At 40.0% G+C, this 23500-nt stretch overlaps 1 protein-coding gene across 1 annotated transcript in view; it reads left to right on the top strand.

Moving 5' to 3' along the window:
* LOC127656101 (synaptic vesicle glycoprotein 2A-like) overlaps positions 1-23500 on the top strand; it is a 50985-nt gene that overhangs the window by 9721 nt on the left and 17764 nt on the right. The window contains exon 2 of the mRNA XM_052144278.1: positions 13667-14406. Coding sequence (XP_052000238.1) covers positions 13809-14406 — 598 coding nt within the window. The 5' untranslated portion in view covers positions 13667-13808. The remainder of the gene's footprint in view (positions 1-13666; positions 14407-23500) is intronic.

Genomic DNA, 23500 nt, shown 5'->3' with positions numbered 1-23500 from the left:
TGGTTAGGAATACTTTATCATCTAAAAACATATGTCAAAGAGAGCTAGTGGCTACGAGAAGTGAATTACACACATAATTGGTGTCCAAATAATTGAACCGTGTAAGAAAATACATAAAGGTGCTAAAGGTGTAAGATTGGCAACAAGTGTTTGAAGTGGGTACTGCAGTCCAAATTCAAAATATTGTAAAGTTGTCTACCCCGCCCCAGACTCAAAGCTCACACGGGCTGCCTGAATTAGCCAACTCAGCACCTGTTTTCAAGGATTTCTGGGCTTTAAGCTGTCTCATCTTCCAAGAGCATCTCCAATATTTATCCTTGTTTTACTACGCCTCTGCTCATGGTGGTTTTTAGACAGATGACAAGGCTTTTTAGGTCATGTGGAATCTGTTATCTCTGATCCAATTAGTTTGCTGGCTTCCATGGCTTCAGCACGCAGTGTTGTTTGCCTGCAAACTTGTTCAAATCTGGTGAGTGGGTGGGATCACACAGGCCAAAACATAAACAGAAATTCAAAGTAATGGCCAGCATCATCCAGTCACTGAGGAAAATAAAATGATACATTATTAATTCTGAACCTATGTACTGCTTATCATTGTCCTGTGTCTGCTAAGTATGTTGAGTGGTCCAAATATCTGCAACCTGAAACTGAACTTTTGGTCAGATAGTATGCCATAGGATGTCTCCTTGCCTATTTAGTGAATGACTTAACCTCCAATGTGCTATCTGTCTGCACTGGTCTCAGAACAGTTTGAAATGCACCTTATTTTCATCCTAACTCCATATAAAGCCACTAAAAGCGACATTTTGCAGCTTTTGGATGAACCCATTGATTTGCAATGTGAATATAAGAATGCATTTACTACTGTTAATGAATAGAACTGTATTGTACAGTGATACATAGAATATAACAAAATGTATATAACATTTTGAGGGAATAAATCTACCTATGTTGACATCATGTTTATCAGCGAAAAATTCATGAATGCAACAGGTTTCAATGAAAAAAAACTTTAAGAGGTTTCTTACCAGAGAAACTTTTGTTGGCTCCGCACCCGTAGAAGCACTTCATGGAAACTGATGTCACGTTGTTGTGTCACGTGACTCGGTGCGCCAGATGTTTAAGCCTTAAATGACAGTCTAGAGTCTTGTGAACAGTATTCAGTTGGTTTATTTTAATTTAAATTATGTGTTATGTATTGCGAAGCCAAAATACAATGTCCATGCATGTGGACGCAGGCTCGCACAAGGTTAGTGTTACAGTAAAATTACTGCAACACTATGAGCTAAACAGGCTTTATGCGATATAGCAACTTATAGCGATAATAGTGATACATTTTCTTCTATGCAAATCGGAGTTTTGTCCAAAACCGATCGTGACACGTAACAGGATATTTATTTCTGCTTTGTGGCACTGTATATACACTCTGCCCATAATGAAATCGAAAATATAATTATTTTTGCATTACAGGAATTAGAATTAGGGAAAAAGTGTAATTACTGTAATTTAAAAGTGTGCTTAATCCAGAAAATAATGCCACAATGCAAATCTCTATGGTCTTAAAAACAGGCTTCATTTTCTTTATTTAAAATGTCTAATTTATTTCTTTTGATTTTGAGATATATGACCCAGGCATGTTCTTGACACGCTGAAAAAAGGTCAACCTAAACAATGTGTTTCATCTGGTTACGTCCAAATTAACTGGTTTGATTCAAGTCCAAATTGTTCATTAACATGTCTCAATCAACAGCTAAATTAATCAAGTGGTGACAACTTGTTGCAGCTGCCTGGTAAATATTGAATGGCTTAGCTTTGTATCTTTTGTACAAATAATTGGTCACAATGTGGAAAATGGCTTCAATACCCAGAGAAGACAAGTGACTCAGCATGTAATGTATTGTTCCAGAAGGGCACTCTGTTAAGACTGAAATTGCTTTTAAAATGATGAATAAATGAATAATTAATACACAAGTTACATAGGGAATATAATCATTAGATGGGATGACAAGTAAAGGATTTATAATGCCTCATATGTAATGTAACTAAATTACATTACATACTAATTACTGTGCTGTGTGTGCAATAGAAAGTGACATGTTGGAAAAAGTGCTGTGATTTATGCTGGTTAAAGGTGCAGTAGAACTATATTCATATGTTGTACATTTATGAGTACTCAAATTAGTGGCTATTCTTTATCTCTTTTCAAACCTGTATAGACTTAATGAAGTTCTCAGTTATTTTTAGTTTAAGCATCAAATTTGTCTCATATTCTCCTAAAATTCCACAAATTAGATCTAAATATGAGACAGTTGTTGGCATACAAAAAGTATAGAGCTATAAATTCAATCTGGATTCAGCATAGCTCAGATAATTTGGTCTTGGAAAAAAGTTGCGCTAATCACCCGCTGATTGTAAGCTTCCTGGAGGGCATATAGACTTGAAGCACCGAGTGTAGATTGGGGAGTGTGGAGCAAGTGGTTGTCATGTAAGCGAGCATTGCGTTGATATTGCAATGCCTTGAAATTGATGAAAGCATCCAATGGAATCCAGTGCAGTTCGATGAACAAAGCGTTGATGACCAGTTGTGCCGCAGTGTTGTGGATGAATTCCAGAGGTTTGGCTGTACATGCAGGAAGCCCAGCCAAAAGAGCATTGCAGTAGTCCAGTCTAGATATGACAAGAGCCTTGACAAGATGTTGTGTAGCATGCTCAGATAGGACGGGTCTGATCTTCCTAATGTTTTACAGAGCAAATCTGCATGATCAGGCTGTTCTTGCAATGTGGTCTGTGAAGTTCAAATTGAATCAAATCAAATGCCTTTATGGTCACTTAAGTGCAACAGTGGGTGAAAGTCTTGGGTGCAGTTCTGAGCAACATAGCAGTCATGACAGTGAGTGAGACATATACCAATTTACAATAAACATCAGATATACACAACACAATTTACATATCTAATATACACATAATTAAACAACACAATATACAAATAATAATATACAATGTACAATATGCTACACACAATACAGATACACACAATATAGAATACACAGTATGCAATAAAATAGTATATATAAAATATACTGTACCGTAGGTTGTATTGTGCTGTATTGACATTCAGGCTGTCGGTTGATAGTCAGTTGCCAGTGTGTTGTTAAGAGAGAATATAATTTATGGCAGTCCAGTGAAAGATTAATCAAGTCCAGTGCTGATGTATATTGCTCATGAGAGATCAAAATTTCAAAAGTCTGATTGCTTGGGGGAAGAAGCTGTCATGAAGTCAGCTGATGCGAGTCCTGATGGTGCGATACCACCTGCCTGATGGTAGCAGTGTGAGCAGCCCATAACTCCGGTGGCTGGAGTCTCTGATGATCCTCCGAGTTTTTTTCACACACCGCCTGTTATAGATGTCCTGGAGGGAGGGAAGCTCACCTCCGATGATGTGTCTGGCAGTTCGCACCACCCTTTGCAGAGCTTTGCGGTTTAGGGCAGTGCTGTTGCCGTACCAGGCAGTGATGAAGCCAGTCAGGATGTTCTCTACAGTACTGGTGTAGAACCGTGTGAGGATGTGGTGGTTCATTCCAAACTTTCTCAGCCGTCTCAGAAAGAAGAGGCGCTGGTGAACCTTCTTCACAATGGCCTCAGTGTGGACGGACCATGTGAGTTCCTCAGTGATGTGGACACAGAGGAACTTGAAGCTCCTGACTCTCTTCACCGATGCTCCATTGATGGTGATGGGGCAGTGTTCTCTGTCTTTTCTCTTGAAGACCACCACAAGCTCCTTGGTCTTACTGACATTGAAGGAGAGGTTGTGTTCCTGACACCAGCGTGTCAGTTCAACTGATTGTCAAACACGACCCCAAGATTTCTGGGATAGTGTAATTGTTGACATGTCTAGTTCAGTGGTAAAGTTATGATGAACTGCTGGGCTTGCTGGAACTACGAGAAGCTCTATCTTTGCTGGGTTGAGTTGGAGGTAGTGTTCTTTCAACTCTAAATGTCTACCAGGCAGGCTGAGATCTGTGCAGCTACCATTTGATCATCAGGCTGTGAGGTAAGTGACTCAGAATGGACTGTATTGTTCTGGAAGGGCTTTTCAAATTGTTTAAATGAATAATTAATATGCCAATTACATAGTGAATATAATCATTAGGTGGGATGACAAGTAAAGGATTTATAATGCCTCGTATGTAATGTTACTAAAGTGGCTGCTTTGAAAATAGCTAAACTACAAATGCTATTTGCAAGATGTAGTAATTTATGCTGGTTAAAGGTGCAGTGAAACTACATTCATGTACATTTATGAGTATTAAAATTAGTAGCTATGTTTAATCTCTTCTCACACCTGTGGAGGTTTAATGAAGTTCTCAGATATTTTTCATTTAAGCATCAAATCTGTCTCATATTCTACTAAAATTCCACAAATGAGATGCAAATTTTAGACAGTTGTTGGCATACAAAATTTATAGAGCTATAAATTCAATCTGGATGCAGCATAGCTCAGATAAATTGGTCTTGAAAAAACGTTGATGAGTTTATTTAGTTCAAATATATTAGTCCAAAATGTACATTTATTTACATTTATTCATTTAGGAGATGCTTCTATCCAGGCGACTTACAAATGAGGAATACAACAGAAGTGATTTATCCTAAGGTGGCAGTATTCAGAGAATTGCTGCAATACAAAGTTAGGGAAGAGCAAAGTAGAGCGGATGGTGAGAGACAGAGGTAAAATAATGGATTGAAAAAAATTGTTTAAGAAGAAGAAAAAAGAAAGAAGGTTATTGCAGGATTAGTAGGATCGGGTCAAGTGCTCGCAAAAGAGATGCGTCTTAAGATGTTTCTTGATGGTGGCTGGTGGAGTTTGGCAGGCCGTTTGACCAGAGAGGAACAGTTGAAGTTAAAAAGTCAGTGAAGTGTCACTCACCTGCTGATCGTAAGCTTCTGGATCAATGCCTTGAACTTGATGCAAGCCACCAATGGCAACCAGTGCAGTTCGATGAAGAAAGTGTTGAAGTCCAATTGTGCCGCAGTGTTGTGGATCAATTGCAGTGCTTTGGCTGTACATGCAGGAAGTCCTGCTAGAAGAGCATTTCAGTAGTCCAGTCTAGATATGACAAGAGCCTGAACAAGGAGTAATGTAGCATGCTCAGATAGGAAGGGTCTGATCTTCCTGATGTTACGCTGAGCAATTATGATTTATCTGGCAACGTGGTCTGTGAAATTCAGCTGATCATCAAGATTTCTGGCAATCTTGGATAGTGTCTAGTTCAATAGAAACGTTATGATTAACTGCTGGGCTCACTGGAACAACAAGAAGCTCCAACTTCTTCTTTCATCAAACACAAGATGTCTGCCAGGCAGGCTGACATCCTTGCAGCTACTGTAGGATTGTCAGGCTGTGAGGTAAGACTCAAAATAAAATCTCTTGACTTGATTCTAGACCCTTGTATCTTGTCTTTTTGTCAGGAGAAAAAGGTAGGAGATGATGTAGGAGGGTCTAGTATAAATGTCTACATTTGCTCTTCCTTTAATCTTTTGTCTGGGATAAACAAATGAAATTAGCTTTCTCATTAGATTCATCCAAATGATCGGGAGTTATGCTGTCACGATTCACTGTTGTTTGGCCTGTGTTTCCCTGTCATCTGTTCCCAGACTACACTTCCCATAATTCCCTGCTCTCATCTCTGCCAGCTGTCCTTCATTGTCCTCACCTGTGTTTCATTTAGTCATTATCCTTTGTGTATTTAAACCCTGTTGTTTTCTGTAACATATAGGAAGGAAGTCCAGGAGCTGGATCTAGGTGCGGCAAAAGAGTTTAATGAAAAGAAATAAACAAGTACAAAATAAGGGGTAAACACAGGAACAAATAAAACATCCACAATGGGAAACAAGAGCATATACAGGAGCAAGCATCTACGAAGGGCACTGGTTAAACACGGGAGGTCAAAACATATACAACAACTGACAACAAATGATCAAACAACAGGGCTTAAATACACAAAGGATAATGACTAAATGAAACACAGGTGAGGACAATGAAGACAGCTGGCAGAGATGAGAGCAGGGAATTATGGGAAGTGTAGTCCGGGAACAGATGACAGGGAAACACAGGCCAGACAACAGTGAATCGTGACATATGAGATCAACATACATTTTTTAACTCTATATTTTGTAATATGGTCTTTATGTTTTCCAAGGTGTTTTAAAAGAAACATCAGAGGCACAATTGATACTCAAATGGGATGACATGAGCTCACAGCTCATAAGCTATCCTCTGTGACTTGGCCAGAATAAGTGACCTGTCAACTAAACCTGATGGGTAGGGTTGTAAATTACGAGATCCTTAGATAGGGCACCATGGTAGCACCATTCTCTTGGTTTGGCTTCATTTGCATTGCTGTCATTAGTCATGATGTTTTGGCAGTGAACTGAGTCTGCTCCTCTCTCTCTCTCGACATGTGCTGCCGCTCTGTAGGTCACTGTTGCTGAGCAGGTCTTCCCTCTCTCTGCCATCCTTTGAATGCCGACATTTCACTGGCTCTGTAATCCTCCACCAAATTGACCAATATGATAGTACATGGTGAACAAATGTCCTCCTTTATAACTACAGCTGGGCTATATGGCTTGATTTTGCTACTTTTGAACTTTTTTATTATATTTGATATACAGTTAGATGTTTCTGCATTTGCTATGAATTGCTTTTAAAAGGGTAAAATAGTTACATTTTAATTGGAAAAAAGTAGTATTATACCCAACATTTTGTGTGCTACTATGTATTGTAATGCATATTAGAGCATTGCATCATTACCTTAGCAATGTATTAATACCAAACTCCATAAAAATCAATTGTGAGCCAAGGCACATGTGCGCTTTGCATGATGAGCACTATTGGTGTGAAGCATAGAGTTGCTGCCTTTTGCAGGGTGTTTCATATCGGTCACTTTTGAGGCTCAAATTCAGTTAGTGTGGTGCCTTAGATGGCAGCTGCCTGCAGTATGTAGTAGATAGATAGCAGAGACAGAAGCCTCTATGATTAGGAGGAGGACTGTTTAAGAGTTAAATGAGCATCTAATATATATATATATATATATATATATATATATATATATATATATATACATACACTCACTGACCATTTTATTACATACACCTGTTCACCTACTTATTCATGTGCTTATCTAATCAGTCAACTGTGTGGCAGCAGTGCAATGCATAAAATCATGAATATACTGGTCAGGAGCTTCAGTTAATGTTCACATCAATCATCAGAATGGGGAAAAAATTTGATCTCAGTGATTTCGACTGTGGCATGATTGTTGGTGCCAGACGGGCTGGTTTGAGTATTTCTGTTACTGTGAGAGGCAGTTCTGCGGACGGAAATGCCTTGTTCATGCGAGAGGTCAGTGGAGAATGGCAAGACTGGTTCAGGCTGATAGAAAGGCTATGGTAACTCAGGAAACCACTGTGTACAATTATTGTGAGCAGAATAGCATCTCAGAATGCACAAAAATTTGAACCTTGAGGCGTAGTGGCTACAACAGCAGATCATCACGCTCAGTGAGTGTATATATGAGATCGATTGTAAAATGGCACATTTTAATGCAGAAATAATGCAAAGATCAGAAAAAACTAATAACGATTATAAAATAATTGGACCACTCATTCACTACCATGTAATTTGGATAACCGCAATAGAAACGATACTCTAACATTTCTACCATTTTATACATTTCTACTAGGGGTGTAAAGGATCAAATACTTCAACAGGTTTCTCCTTAATAAAACATCATGGTTTTACTACAGTAACCATATTTTAATCATGTTATTTGTAGTAAAATCATAGTAACCACAAAATCAGTATGGTTACTGTCATGGTTATAATACATAGTAAAACCATGGTTAATTTTCTTCAGGGACCTGATCTATATATATATATATATATATATATAAAACCTTAACTCTAATTTCTAAATTACTATTTTAACTTAATACCTGCACAATTATGCTACATGCGTCAACATAAAGTGCATTTCAAACTCAACTCAACATATTTTCAATATTTGGAAGCTGTACATCACTATAGAAGGAACCTCGCTATTAATATGGGTACGAGAAGATTCCGGGATGTCACGCCTTGTGTTTTTAATCATACGCTGAAATCCCACATCTTTATCAATGGAGTATTGCAACATAACTTCATGGCAAAGAACACCACAAGCATTGAAGTTATTGTTTCATGTATGTCTGAATTAACACTGAGTGCCTGCTTAAAAACAGAAAGGAGCGTGTCCAGTTTCGGCTCACCTGCGGCTCTGTGCGCGCCTTGCACTATCTTTCTCCAGGTGATATTAGCATACATGATTAATCACATAATCGATGTATTACCAGTATACAACATTTGCACTGAGTGATATATGTAAACAGTGCCCTTTTTGTAAACTTATTTGACCATAGCTGTTGTAATTGACTGCAAAAAGAAAATGTTCCCAGACAGGAGACTTGAATAACGGCAAACCTTGTTCTCCAGATGCGTCATTAAACTTGAGGTGAAACTCCGTGCCAATGCTTACCAAACTGTGGGTGGTGAACCGTACGATTTGGTTTTGGTTTTTACAGAGAACTGTTACAACCCTAAATTCTACCCAGCATGTTGCCCACCCCTATTTGGATGTTTTTTGGGAATGTAGGTACAGATCAGCTTTAATTTGACTGTTTATTTCCAGAATTAAGAAAATAAAGAGAAAAATTCATACAATTCACCCATGCAAGAGCAAGAATATGCACAGCTTTTTTTAACACTGTTTGACAAACCACGTTTATCTCAGCAGACCAGTTAATGTCAAAACCGTTAATTGTGATCCAGCAAACCAGCCATGCTTTTTCCCTAAACATCTGCTTCAGAAATTATCCTTGAGATTAGCCAGTTTATGGAATTATTCTAACATGATATCAGATCACCAGAAAACATGCAAATAAGATGACATTACAGTATAATCCATGGTGGTATTTCCTTGAACAAACAGCTTAACCATGTCAGTGCAACAGGAGCTGTATTTATTGATATTGGAAAATATTTTCTTTGCAAATGATGTACAAGATTATGCACTAGAATTTAATTGTGTTATATTAATGGCTATTTTCTGATATTTAAAGCCAGAATTTGTAAACGTTTCAACATGTTACTCTTTAAGTTGTGTACGTCCGGGGCAGCATGCGCCAGCTGAGCAAATGCCATTGAAAGGAATGGGAATGCTAATGGATAGCTCTCTCCTGTCATAGGTTACACTCATTATTTTAGCAATTCCATTCCATTTGACACTAGTGGTGCAGAAATCACACACTTCACCTTTAATTTAGTGAGCTGTCAATAATAACAGCTAAAATGAAGATTCTCCACTGCAGTTCCTTGCACCTCCTCACTCCTCTCTAGCTGATGTGCTGCTTGCCTTTTTCCTTGGTGTGAAAATCTACACTCCCGCTGGCATAATCTCTGCTTCAAACACTGAATTACATAATTGAAGCTTTCATCACGGGCAAACAAGAGTTGCAGCACTTGCCAACCCCTTATATCGGAGTAAATTCATGATCAGCTTGATCCTAAAATGATGCTGGGAATAAAAAAACTTTTAATGATACTTTGCAGATGTCTCAGAAATGATAAATATAGATACTATACAAAAAGTCAACAGTATATTCCATTTTCAGCTAATTTTACTTACATAATCTGACGTATTTGCTAAATGAAACTATATATATATATATATATATATATATTTCAGAATGAAGGCATTTGGTTTTAGGAAACTTCTCAACACAAATGATGCAATTCTGATTTGCTGGGTCTATGAGGGTTAAATGGCATAGAAAAGAAAAGAAGATGAGCTTTGGTTGGTCGCATTACATGTCATCAGATGTCTCTTTCTGTCTAAGTGGGTGGTTTATGCTTAGAATAAGATGCAATGGAGCCTTTTAGTCAAAGGTCTGGCTATACAAAACTACTCTGGGCTTGATTTTGGTTCATAGAGCTTTTAGGTCCTGTTCTTCAGTGTTGACACGTGTTCCTGTGTGAGTCTAATTGAAATGCAAGTGTTACACCAAGAGCAAGACGGCTGTTTCCAGCAGAGCCATCTCTCACACATCGCTGCGTCTACACAGCACTACTGCTGTTTTGTCTGCAGACCTGAATAGAGATGTAGAGATACATAGAGATGTATTGGGGAACTGTGGGGGAGACAGTTACCATGGCACCATACCGCAAAAGAGACACTGTGTCCTCTACCTGTGCACAAGTTTTTATATGGGTGAATTGCTTGAATGCTACTGAGAGCTCTTAGTTCACTCATGAATGAAAATGCTGTCATCATTTACTTACCCACATGTCGTTCCGAACTTTGTGCAATGTATTTCAAGTGTTCATAAAGCCATACAATATTTGTGAATTGACTGAAAGCTACTACTTAATCTGCTGTTTGCTGAAAATCGTGCCCTCATGAACATTATGTGACTGAGGTGACATTTTTGCACAATGATTTCGAGCGTAATGCTGCAGTTCCAAGGTATAATGTACACAGGGTGGACTAAGCTAGTTAAATGTTCTCTGAAAACGTGTTATCATTTGAAGAGTTTGATGATGCAGCACTGATGACTTGAGTGACAGTCTCATCATTCAAGTGGGAGCGTCTCATCGCGCGCAGCTGTGAACTTCCACTCTCATAAAAGTCCCATTCAATAATCTCTCAATTACACGTTAAGTCAAATTAAACCCAGTAATGTAACGACAGTAACATCACACATTGTAAAGAAGTAAAAAAAATAATTAGAAATTTACCAAAATGTTACTCAAGTAAATGTAACTGAGTGAATGTAACAAGTTACTACCCACCTCTGCTATTAGGCAGTGCTTACTTTCAATAAAAAAGGAAGCATGCTAATTCATTAGAAGGGCATTTACACTCCTATTCTCAGTGTAATAGTTCATGAATGGTTTTAATTGTTCTGTTGCTAGGTATTTACTTATCAGAGCCACATGGCCCAGTTAAAGCTGAGGTGTTGAGAAGGGCAGTGATGCTGACAGATATCCGTGATTTGCTTTTTTGTCTGCCACCAAGCAGAGCGAATGTCTGGCCAGCTCGTTATCTTCAGAGACACAGGGTGATGTGGATGCTAATAGCTGGTTGCCCGGTTGATGAGTTCTATTCAGAGACGAGTAAACAACAAAGAGAGAGAAAAGAGGAGGCAAATTAGAAGAGGCTTGTTTACGTTTATTTAACATAAAAAAACAGGGATAGGAAATGTAAGGAATTTAATGACTTTGGATTCCATTTATTAACTAGGTGGGTAAAGATTGTCAAGTCAAACTTTGATGTTGGCTTGACATAGCCTTGTCAGAAAGTTTAAAGTAGTTTTAAAAGTTTGAAGTTAATACATAAATATTCAGACCGCCAGATAAATGTCAGACACAAATAGTAAGATCAGATGACAGACAGACAGACAGACAGACAGATCGAAAGATCTATTTTACATTTGTGCAGTAAAAGACTTCTGTTCAGATCTTTATCAGAGTGTTTTAGAGCTCCTTACTACCCCTGAGATAGTATTAATGTGGCTCAATTATGTATATTAGATTATTAATGCAATAACTGGATCCAGACCTGTTTCAACAGATTGTACAAGGCAACACAACATTATGGTTTTATGAATTTTCCCAGGGAACACTTTAATTGCCCATTTTCAGAGAGGCTGTCTCATCTGGTTTCTTAAAGTGTTCCCCCTTGAATGTAAACTGAAAGAAAAAACCAAGGTCATCATGACAACTGCTGCACCTATTTGTGATTTCTTTAATTGCACTTTTGGGTTGCAAGAATTTTCATTATGCGTATTAATACTTTCTTAGCATAATTACAAGTTGATAAAAGCTTGAAAAATCTTGTCATTATCTGAAGTTGGTTCAAGCTGGTCTAGATGGTTAATCAGCTGTAATACCAGTTGTTGGACACTGGTTTTGACCTGGTTGATCTTAATAAAGCTGGTTAGGGCTGGTAGGCTACTGGCTTGGACCAATAACAAACCAGCTGCCATGATCCAAAAACCAGCTTGACCACTTTAAACAGGTACGACCTGTTTCTTCCAACAATTATACCATATATTTGTCAAGACAGACATTGTGGGAAACAGGCAGCCACAGTGTAAGAAGACAATAGATGTCTGACTAAATATGTTAGCTAGTATTGGTATATTGTTTGACTTATCTGAATATCCTCTAAATATATGTGCTTTGTTCAAAAATCTAGCGAGCTACCTATGTAGGCAGCATTTTAAAGCATCATAGGTGCATTTTTGACTCCAAGACAGTAACAAAAGGTATGAAACATAATTATCCTTCCTTTTATAACTAAAATGCATTTTTTCGCAGTGCTAAGGAAGTATCACATACATTCTTTACATCACATTAGTCTCTTTTCCACAATCGGGCCGAACGGTTCTGAGCATGGTGAGGAATGGTTACAGTAGCTTTTCCACCTGGGCATGATTCGGTACAGCCCGATTAGCCCGTTCTCGGACTGGAATTCTCAACTGTGCTGGTAGAATGCCTTTAGTGACGTCACGACTCACGATTGGTCAATTGTTAGTTGCCAAGGTTACTCTTTTTTTCAGAGTAGCTAGCCAAGGGCACTATTTGAGCTAAGTAAACACACTTCTCACGCGGTCCTTCAACTCTTGTGTTACCAAGGTAACGACTGTCATATTTCTTGTGTACATTCAAGTCTGTTTTCAGCACCACAGTGGAAAAAAAATCTGTTACCATGCCTGCTTGCCCGGATCAGCACAGAATTGAACAGTTTCATCCTAACTTCATAAAAAACCTCTGAAAGGAACATTTCATTCTAAATGTGATAATGCACAGTAAATATTGGATTTCTAAGGAAAAGATGCGCTATGTACACATTAGTGTACATTGTGTTTATCAGTGTGGCGTTTCGCGATAAATCGCTAAAAACTAAATAAAATGGCATATCGGATGAAACTAGAGATGTTAATATTTGGACTCAAACAGGTATCAGTGTAAAAGCTTAATTAGGTTTCTTAACAGATGTGACAGCACAGAGTCTCCTGAACTGAGATCAGCCAGTATCAATTAATTGAAATTATGTATTGCGTATAGCGAAGCCAAAATACAACGTCCACACATGTGTATGCAGGGTAGCACAAGGTTGATCACATTTGTTTTGCCAGTTTACCCTGCCCCTTCCGCTACATATTGTTGAACAAGCCGGAGTGGCTGAGTGCATGAAGTAGGGTTACCAACTCACCCATATTAGCTGGGAATACCCAGATTTTGGCCAAAATGAAAACATCCAGTAAGGGACGTCTCCTGTCCTGTATTTTAGCGAGCTGTGAATCCCTCTGTATTGAAGGCGCTGTGTCCAGTATTAAAACAGAAAGTAAAAATGGGGGACCCACATCCTCTATTGAGCTCTGTTATTTTGTTTGATGAACTACATCATCCGGATACTCGTAGTACTTTTTTTTTTCATTGCACACATACCCACACTAGACAATATAGAATGGTTTTAGAAATGTTAAAAATTTGTAAATTAATTTGTAAAAGCTGGACTATTTCTGTGTGACATATTGAATAACAGCATGTTTTCCTCTATATTTTCAGACTGCCACATACTCTAGTACGAGTATTGGGTGCTGTCCAAGGTACTAAACTCCTCTAGCCCAGCTTTACTCTACTACATGCCAACTGGTAGCTCCTGACACCCAGTTCCAGCACTCTTTAAATCAACGCACAACTTTCAGCCATGGATGAGGGTTATAGAGACCGCACAGCCTTCATTAAAGGTGCTAAAGACATTGCCAAAGAGGTCAAAAGGCATGCGGGTAAAAAGGTAGGCCGCCATGTGGACAAGGTGGCCGATGAGTACACCAAGCGCTCTTACACTCGCTTTGAAGAGGAAGACGATGATGAAGACTACCCTGTGCAGGCTCAGGATGGCAGCTATTACCGTAGCAACAGCAGGGCCAATGACGATGATGGGGCTCACAGTGACTCTACGGAAGGCCATGATGAAGATGATGAGATATATGAGGGTGAATACCAGGGCATCCCTAGAAACGACTCTGTGGAAAAGGGGGACAGACAGGTGGACGGAGTGGGACAGTCGCAGTTCCGGGACATGACACAGTACGAGGGCGAGAGGAGGAAAGACCAGGAGGAGTTGGCCCAGCAATACGAGACCATTCTCCAGGAGTGTGGCCATGGCCGCTTCCAATGGACCCTCTACTTCGTGCTGGGTCTGGCCCTCATGGCAGACGGTGTGGAGATCTTCGTGGTGGGCTTCGTACTGCCTAGTGCTGAGAAAGACATGTGCTTGTCCGAGCCCAACAAAGGAATGCTGGGTAAGTAAAGAACAGTTCTTGGATTACACTTGTGGTTTCTGTTTATAGTATGAGTATAGTATAGTAAAAGCTTTACCTATTGCCAATATCCAAAGAAATGTGGTGAAACTGGATTTATTTTGGTTTGGACCCCATATTATTTCCGTTCTTTTGAGAAACACAAAGCTTTCGAATGGCTTTATTAGAATCAGAAGATAAGAATCAGAATGAGCTTCATTGCCAAGTGTGTTTTTGAAATGGATAACTTGAAAGACCCTAACCGAATAATTAAGAAAAGCAGCCACTAAGTGCCCAGCATGTATGGAATTCTTTCAATACTGTTTAAAAAGCATGTAGGGTATGTACAGTTATTAAATATGTGAATTTGAGATGAGATATGTATTTACATTACTGCAAAATGGGGGAGTGCTGAGGCAGTTTAATTGTTCATGAGGAAAACGGCCTTAGGGTAAAAACTGTTCTTGTGCCTGGTTGTCCCGGTGCTGAGTGCTCTGTAGCGCCGATCAGAGGGCAACAGTTCAAAAAGGGAGAGGGCAGGGTGTGTTTAGTTCAGAGTGATTCTTCCTGCACATTCTGGAGATGTACAGGCCTTGCAGGGTGGGACCAATAATAATCCCAGAAGTCCTGACTGTCCGTTGTAGTTTCCTTCTGCATGATTTGGTGGCTGAACCAAACCAGACAGTTATAGATGTACACAGGACAGACTCAATGACAGCTGAGTAGAACTTCCTCAGCTGGCGAAGGAAGTACAACCTCTGCTGAGCCTTCTTCACAATGGAGTCTATGTGGTGAGTCTATTCAGGTCCTGAGAAATGGTAGAGCTCCACTGCTGCCACAGTGCTGTTCAGGATGGTGAGGGGGTGGAGTGTGGGGGATTTCTCCTGAAGTCCACTATCATCTCCACTGTTTTGTGCGTGTTCAGCTCAAGGGTGTTGTAAATGGTCTGCACTTATTTAGCGCCTCTTTAAGCCTTAACAGTATTCAAAGAGCTTTACACAGTGACTCATTCACCCATTCACACACACATTCATACACCAATAGCGGCAGAGCTGCTATGTAAGGCAGCTCTAGACTGCCATTGGAAGCAACTTGGGGTTCAGTGTCTTGCCCAAGGACACTTCGGCATGTGGAGTCGTGTGGGCCAGGATTTGAACCACCAACCCTGCGATTAGTGGCCGACCTGCTCTACCAACTGAGTCGTGCAGCCCCGTTGTGACCACACGACACAGCAAGCTGTTCAACCTCCCATCTGTATACAGACTCATCACCATCATGGATGAGGCTAATGATCATTGCGTATTCGCAAACATCAGGAGCTTGACAGAGGGGTCCTTTGCAGTGCAGTTATTCGTGTACAGGGAGAAGAGCAGTGGAGAGAGAACAGAGGAGCACCAGCGCTAACAGTGAGGGTCCCTAATGGGATTTTCCCCAGTCTCACTATCTGTCAGAAAGCTGTTGATCCAGCAACAGATTGTGGTTAGCATGGAGAGCTGGGTCAGTTTGGTTGAGAGAAGATCAGGCTTGATGGTATTGAAGGCTGAACTGAAGTCCACAAATAGGATCCTTGAATGAGTCCCAGGTCTGTCAAGGTGTTGAAGGATATAATACAGTCACATGCTGACAGCATCATCCACAGACCTGTTTGCTCATAAGCAAACTTAAGGGGGCCTAGCAGGGGTCCAGTGATGTCCTTCAGGTAGCTCAAAACCAGACTCTCAAATTACTTCTTGACCACAGACGCAAGAGCGACAGGTCTGTAGTCATTAAGACACTATTCATTCAAAAATGAAAATTCTCTCATCATTTACTCACCATCATGCCATCCCAGATGTGTATGACTTACTTTCCTCTGCAAAAAACAAAGATTTTTAGAAGCATATCTCAGCTCCACATACAATGCAAGTGAATGGTGACCAAAGCTCCAAAAAATACACAAAAGACTTCAGTTGGTTTAATCCATGTCTTCTGAAGCAATTCAGTCGGTTTTGGGTGATAACAGAAAAAAATAACTCATTTTTAATTTTAAGTCCAGATTTAGCACAATTCAAGCACTAAGAAGTGTAATCAAGCTTGAAATCAAGATGGTGCCTAGAGACTGCAATCGCAAGATTTATTGTGAAAAAGGATTTACATTTTGGTCTGTTCTCACCCCAAACCGATTGGATCACTTTATGGAGTCTTATGGATTACTTTTATGCTGCCTTTGTGTGTTTTTTGGAACTTCCAAAATTTGGGTCACCGTTCACTTGCATTGTATGGACCTACAGAGCTGACATATTCTTCAAAATATCTTTGAATCTTCTGCAAAGATTTCAAACATTTACATCTGGGATGGCATGAGGGTGAGTAAATTAGAATTTTAATTTATGGGTGAACTATTTGTTTAATGACACGCTGTCTAAAATGAACAAGACTGTAACAGATACTTCAAAACTATTTGCAGGTGTGATATTTCTTGACACATGAAAATGAGCTGTTATTCTTTCTTTATTTTTCTTTGGATCTAGGGACCTCTTTCCAAATAAGAAGTATATATAATATTCTTTCTGATAATATATCTATGCAAGTAAAGAGTTCTCGTTATATCATTAACAGTATATTTCTTGTGGCCATTTTCGACTGTCAACTCTTTCCCAATTTACCATCTCTCAGTCTGTCCACCAAGGACACACTATCTTCCGTCCTGTTTGAACCCAACCCAGCATTGAGCTATAATTAACAGACAATACATACTGAACACCACAGCTTGCTTTCATGGCTTATTCTTAAGATACAATGGCCAGACTTTATGAAATGTGGGTTCATTCTTAAACAAACATAATGAATATGAAACCATTCAGTTGCCTTGCAGGTGTCCAGGTAGTACATATGCATGAGTCCTCATATGGAGTTCCCCTTTGATGGTTTTTACATTTGTTCACTGACAAACAAATTCCTTAGCTTTATTAGCTAATGCCTTCATGATATCGGTTAACATTTTTAGCATGCGCAGTAATGGTAGCATTTGTCCATTGATACGTTCAGTCTGGGTCTCAACTTGAGCGCACTGTCTGAGCGTGTGTATTTGTGCCATTGGGGAGCAGGGCCCTTGGTCTCTCAATTATTACAAAACAGCCCTGACTCATGGTGGAGTGCTCACCAAGCCTCTGCTGGGTCCTAGTGCCTTACCCTCTACATGCACATGCATCTGCAGCTCTGCAGCAGAAATGCCTCTGTCACATGACATGCTCCAATCAAATTCAACAGTGTGGATGTGTGGGATGAAATGGCCTGTGGATGATATTTATTTCGGCTCACCGCATCCAGCAGTCAAACTGCATGTTCCTCCACTGATGGGTTTAAACGCAAGAAATGAGGTAAAATAGAGAGGAGGCGCTGTTATTGATTTTTGAAATATGAAAAGTAGAAGAATCATACACTCATTTAACAAAACAATGATAGCAATTCACTAAATGTTATGTTAAATCAGATATTAGGGGTGATGGATTTGTATTACATAAAGATATAGATGGATGGATGGATGGATGGAAAAATATAGACAGATAAAGCTCTAGCTGTGAGAAGCTTTTATGTGTCCGAGTTCCTCTATTGACCTCAACAAGTGCAGAGCATGTCTTTGTGTGCTACTGTGTGAAAAGTGCAGGTGAAAGGTGATGCTGTACCTTTCACCGAACACATTTAGCAGCACAACGTGTGCCAAATGGCACATTAACTGAGGAACAAAATCCACAAACCTGCCACAGTCCATTGCTTTCCTCAGCTATGACGCGAGAGAGAGAGAGAGAGAGAGAGAGAATGTGCACTCACAGTAAGACACAGGAAAAAAAATGGCACTATAAATAGTCTCCCAGCCCCTCCCCCACTTTCTCTTTTTCCTCACTTCCTCAATCCTGAAACCTGTGTGCTTTCCTGTCACTGTGCAGGAAAATCAAAGCCTCTTCTCTTGCCCTTCCCCCTCTGCTCTTTCTCTTTGAGGAAGAGGAGGAGGTCAGCTGTCTCCAGGCACTTGTCCTGCCCCTCCCCTCTCCTGTGTCTCCGAGACCCCCGTGACATAATGCAAGTGGCCCCGCCCACTCAGCCATCACCGAGCCCTAATTGGCTGGGTTGTGCTCTCCATCCATAGAGCATCAGTGTAGCAGTGAGTTGTGTAAAACACATGCCTCGCATTTAATTTCAAGACATATGGTTAACCGCATGAGCCGCAGTGTTATTAGGGCTGTCAGGTGAGCAAGTCGTGAAAAATCTCACACACAGCATTGCACGTGTGTTAAGCGTTGTCATCACTATTGTTCAGGTCTCCCTCGCAGATGTGTTCTGCATCGCTGGCTTTGAAGGTCATAAGCAGGCCTGCACGGCTGCAGAATACTGCGGAAAGCATTGCAAAGTTCCACAGGATGTGAATGCACTTTGTTTACAAAGCTCTAAACATCTTTCCTGCACCTTGGTCATTTATGGAACATTTTTAAGAATTGAATCATGTTTTTAGTCAGTGTTTTCAACAGAATTCTGTTTTTGCAGTGCACCATTAAAGTGATAGTTCACCCAAAAATGAAAATTCTTCCATCATTTAATCACCCTCATGCCATCCCAGATGTGTATTCTTTCTTCTGCAGAACACAAAGATTTTTAGAAGAATATCTCAGCTGTAGGTCCATGCATGCAAGTGAATGGTGACCAGACCTTTTGAAGGTCCAAAAAGCACATAAAGGCAGCATAAAAGTGGTTAAATCCATATCTTCATATGCGATATGATTGATGTGGTTGAGAAACATTTAAGTAATTTTTTATAAATCTCCACTTTCACTTTTACATTCACATTCTGAAAGTGGAGATTTGTAGTAAAAAAAGGATTGAAATATTGATCATTTTCCTAACCTAAAGTGATTACATTGCTTCAGAAGACATATATTAAACCACTGGAGTTGTATGGATTAATTTTATGCTGCTTTAAGTGCTTTTTGGAGTTGGTCACATTCACTTGGATAGTGTGCTGGACTTTGGACTCGGGAGACCGCGGTTCGAGATCAGTCAAACACGCAAGTTGACACGAGAGACGAGAGTGTCATAGAAGTGACACAAGATGATGTGGTTGGACACTATTGTTTGGTTTAGGTTAAAGTTTTTGGTTAGGGAGGTAGATAGATCTAAAATTCACCTTAAAAACATTGTCTAATTACAACACCACTTTACTCGTTTATGGTTCCCCGGCTGGACATTTCACTTGGAAACTGCAGCCAAAGTGTAATAAGATGTTTCATTTCGTTGTGCTAAAATTTTGCAATGGTCATGTGATGTTCATGATACCAGGCTGCTAAAAAAAAAAACACTAAATAACAAATATTTACACGTTTACACTGCTAGAAAATGACCAACAAAGCAAAATATAATTTAAGAAACACAGTTGCAAAGAAATACACTAGTGGCAGTCCATGAGGTAATTTTCTGGTAGGTATTTTGCTCATAGTTATGCTGCTTAACACAGACGAGCTCTTTCTGATGTCTTAAAATAGTCTTAATAATTAACTATGCGATTTTATGAAATCCGTATGGAATGATGAATGGGAAAAATACTTCTGGAACCAAGACAGCCGAAAAAATGGGTGGGCTCTGTTGTGCTCTAACAATGTCCTAACAATATAGTCTGTCATTAAATCCAGTCAGTAAGTGATTCCAATGTTATTTCAGTAGCCACAATGAATGATTCAGTGTGTAATTATTTAGTGACTGATTCAAACCAATGACCATTCAGGTCTTTTTTGACAGTTTTAAAGAACTGTCGTATAAGACAAAGCAATAGAAATGTGTTTGTCCCGTTTTCTATTACAGTTTTTCTCAAAAGCTTTGGGAAGTTCTTTTTATTTCCAAAATATTAAGTACAAATCTCTGAACAATTAGTTTCTTGTTACACCAGATTTGAATTTCTTATGCAAGCTAATTTCAAAGAGTGTGCAAAAGAGTAAGTACTAAGTAAGTAAGTTGTTTTTTTTTTTGCATGGATGTCAATTTGTGGCAATTTTCTGTTCACTCTATATGACTTTATGTGCAAGAAATGTGTAAAAATGGACATGCAAATGTGAATTTTCTGTTTACATGCAACACATTGTTACAAAAATACATGTACTGTATTAATACAAATGTGCATTTCCTTTGTACTACAGAAATTTGTATGTAACGAACATTTCCTTGGTTGACAGCCATGGTGAATGTAACAGGGTAATGTGGGCAAGGAGGCAGGAACCGGACAAACCATCAAAATAATGGTCAATTAAAACTTAGACACAAACAAATACACACACGTCAGCTGTGTGTGGCTCTCTCTCCCAAACTGCCGCATCCAGCTAGGCTTTATCCCTCTCCTCGGCTGATTAACCCGATTGGTGTCCAGCCGTACACACTCACGGCCCGGCCCGGCCCTGCCCTCCTCGTCACACTTCCCCTTCCTCATCGTCACACTCCTCCCTCCTTTGCCTCAGGCAGGGGAACCCCTGGCATGACGTTCTACCCACCCCACCCCCCATTCCAGCAGGCTTTCCCTCCCTTTCGATACCTGGGAGGGAGACAAGGGGAGGGAAAAGGGGAGAGGGAAAGAGCGAGGTGAAGCGACAGCGAGAGAAAGGAGAGAGAGCTAAAAATAATTGCTCGCCGGTTCCCAGTCACGCCGTCGACTGGTCATCGACCACTCCTCCTCCCTCTGGCGGACAACAGCCACTCCTCCCTGGGCGGACAGCAGCGAGTCCTCTGACCCCTGGCAGATGGAACGCCCCTCCGCGTTCTGGCGGCCGGTAGTGAGCCCCTCCGCCCCTCGTGGATGATGACCATTCCTCAGCGTCCAGGCGGCTGGCAGCAAATCCTCCGTACTCTGGCTGCTCCTTTGGGCGGATGGCAGTGGGGAGGACTCCACGACAGTGCATCCCTCCTCCTTCCTGGGTTTGGCACCAATGTAACAGGGTAATGTGGGCAAGGAGGAGGTGGGAACCAGACGAACCATCAAAATAATGTTTAATGAAAACTTAAAAAGACACAAACAAATACACACATGGCAGCTGTGTGTGGCTCTCTCTCTCTCTCCCGAACTGCCATATCCGGCTAGGCTTTATCCCTCTCCTCGGCTGATTAGCCCGGACTGTGGGCCGGCCGTGCGCACTCATGCGTGCCCTACACAGTGAAAAACATCTAAACATTTTGGTGGCATTGGACAATTTACTGACACAATAACTAGAATTTGAAGCATGAATTAAATGTTTTGGGTGAGTTACTACATTTTGCAGACATACAATAGTATTGTGATGTCCCATAAAACAGTTGTGACAATTGCACTTACAGTTTAGAAAATGTTAAGACTGTTTAAAAAAATTAGCCAAAGCGATTGAGGAAAAACTGTAAACAAGACACTTTTACTTGAAAAGCAAAATAGCATAAGGTACATATTATTCCTCTTTGTTTGCAGAGAAATCTAACAAAATGAATTGTAGTTCATGCTTAAAAGCATAAGATATGTACCTGTGCAGGAAAAGGCTTTTTTTTAATGGTAAAACTAAGAGTTTAGTTTTACCATATTTAAATCCCTTGGCTAATGCACTCATCAGTGGATTGAATGCTTGAGTATTACCACAGCCAGGTGTTGAGAGCCATGGGCATCTCCTGTGCGGGGTTTGTGCGGTGTTAGCCGATGGGCCAGGAGAGGAGGGGGTGAGATAACTGCCCCCGCTGCTGCAATGCAGTGATGCCTATCAAGGCTTATCATCATTCCTGTCTGCCATTGTGATGTCAAGGTGAGAGAAAAACAGTGCAGACAGCTGACAGCTTCTGTAGACTGGTCATTTACAGGCAGAAAACAACAGCATGACTGGTCACCAGACTACGCTGACCAGAATTATAGTCAACATGTTATTTTACAGCTCTATTCTCTTACGGTACGTTAACAATTGTCTCAGTTGTGTCTGTTTTATTCAACAAAGTTGATACTCTAATGAAACATAACTGAAAACCTAATAAAGTCTCCTGAGCTGAAAGAGCAACATCTGAGCAATAAAATGTTCATGCATTGTACTTATCATATCCACAATGATTTGCATGTGAATTACTGCTACATCATTGGCAAACAGTCACTGGCAGGACATGTATGCCAGCAGTGCCAGCAGTCTGCTGTGGTGTTGCTAGATGACGCATTTCTGCGTTCACACCCTCAGTCACATGATCAACTGGAGGTAGAGCTGTGAAATAACAGTCCTCATTCAGCAGTCTGTGTGAATTCTTGAAATCACACTGTATCTAAAGACATTCACTTACAAGCACAAATGACATCCCTTTTTTGGGAAATTAATGTGGGCACTTTGTGAACAATGAAACATTTTACATTTTAATTATATTTTATCATATGTAGCCCAGACTGATCCAGTGCTAGGTGGTTACAGATTACATTAAATATGGATTAGGTAATCAGATTACAAAAATTAACTACTTGTAATTATATTAATTACCATCCATCCATCTTCAACCACTTATCCGAAGTAGGGCCACGGGGGCAGCAGCTCCAGCAGGGGGCCCCAAACTTCCCTATCCCGAGCCACATTAACCAGCTCTGACTGGGGGACCCTGAGGCGTTCCCAGGCCAGTGTGGAGATGTAATCTCTCCACCTAGTCCTGGGTCTTCCCCGAGGCCTCCTGCCAGCTGGACGTCATATTAATTACATTTTAAAATATTCCTAATAAGATTAAAATGACTTTTTATGGATTACATGATTACATATTAATCAGGCAAAGGCAGTAACGGCATAAATAATATACATGAATGAGCTTTTGCTTCTGTGATCATTTATGAGACTGTTTTTGTTTTTGTGATGTTGATTCACAAATATAACTGGTCTGATCTGTTACACAAATGGATGGCATTTTTAATGCTATAATTGTCAGACTAAGACATTTTTAAAGTTTGTTATTTTACTCAGAAACAGACAAATATCAAGTAACCACACACAAAAAAATTATCTCATTTCTCATATTTAGATATAATAAATTTCCTTTAATGCATTTAAGCAAAATTGTCAGAATGGTACATGCTTATCCTGCTCAAATGCAAATGAACACGAATTAG

The sequence above is a fragment of the Xyrauchen texanus genome, chromosome 15 (genome assembly GCF_025860055.1).
Source record: "Xyrauchen texanus isolate HMW12.3.18 chromosome 15, RBS_HiC_50CHRs, whole genome shotgun sequence".
NCBI lineage: Eukaryota > Metazoa > Chordata > Actinopteri > Cypriniformes > Catostomidae > Xyrauchen > Xyrauchen texanus.
The sequence above is the reverse complement of the archived record's forward strand: the minus strand, read 5'-3'. Positions and strand labels throughout refer to the sequence as shown.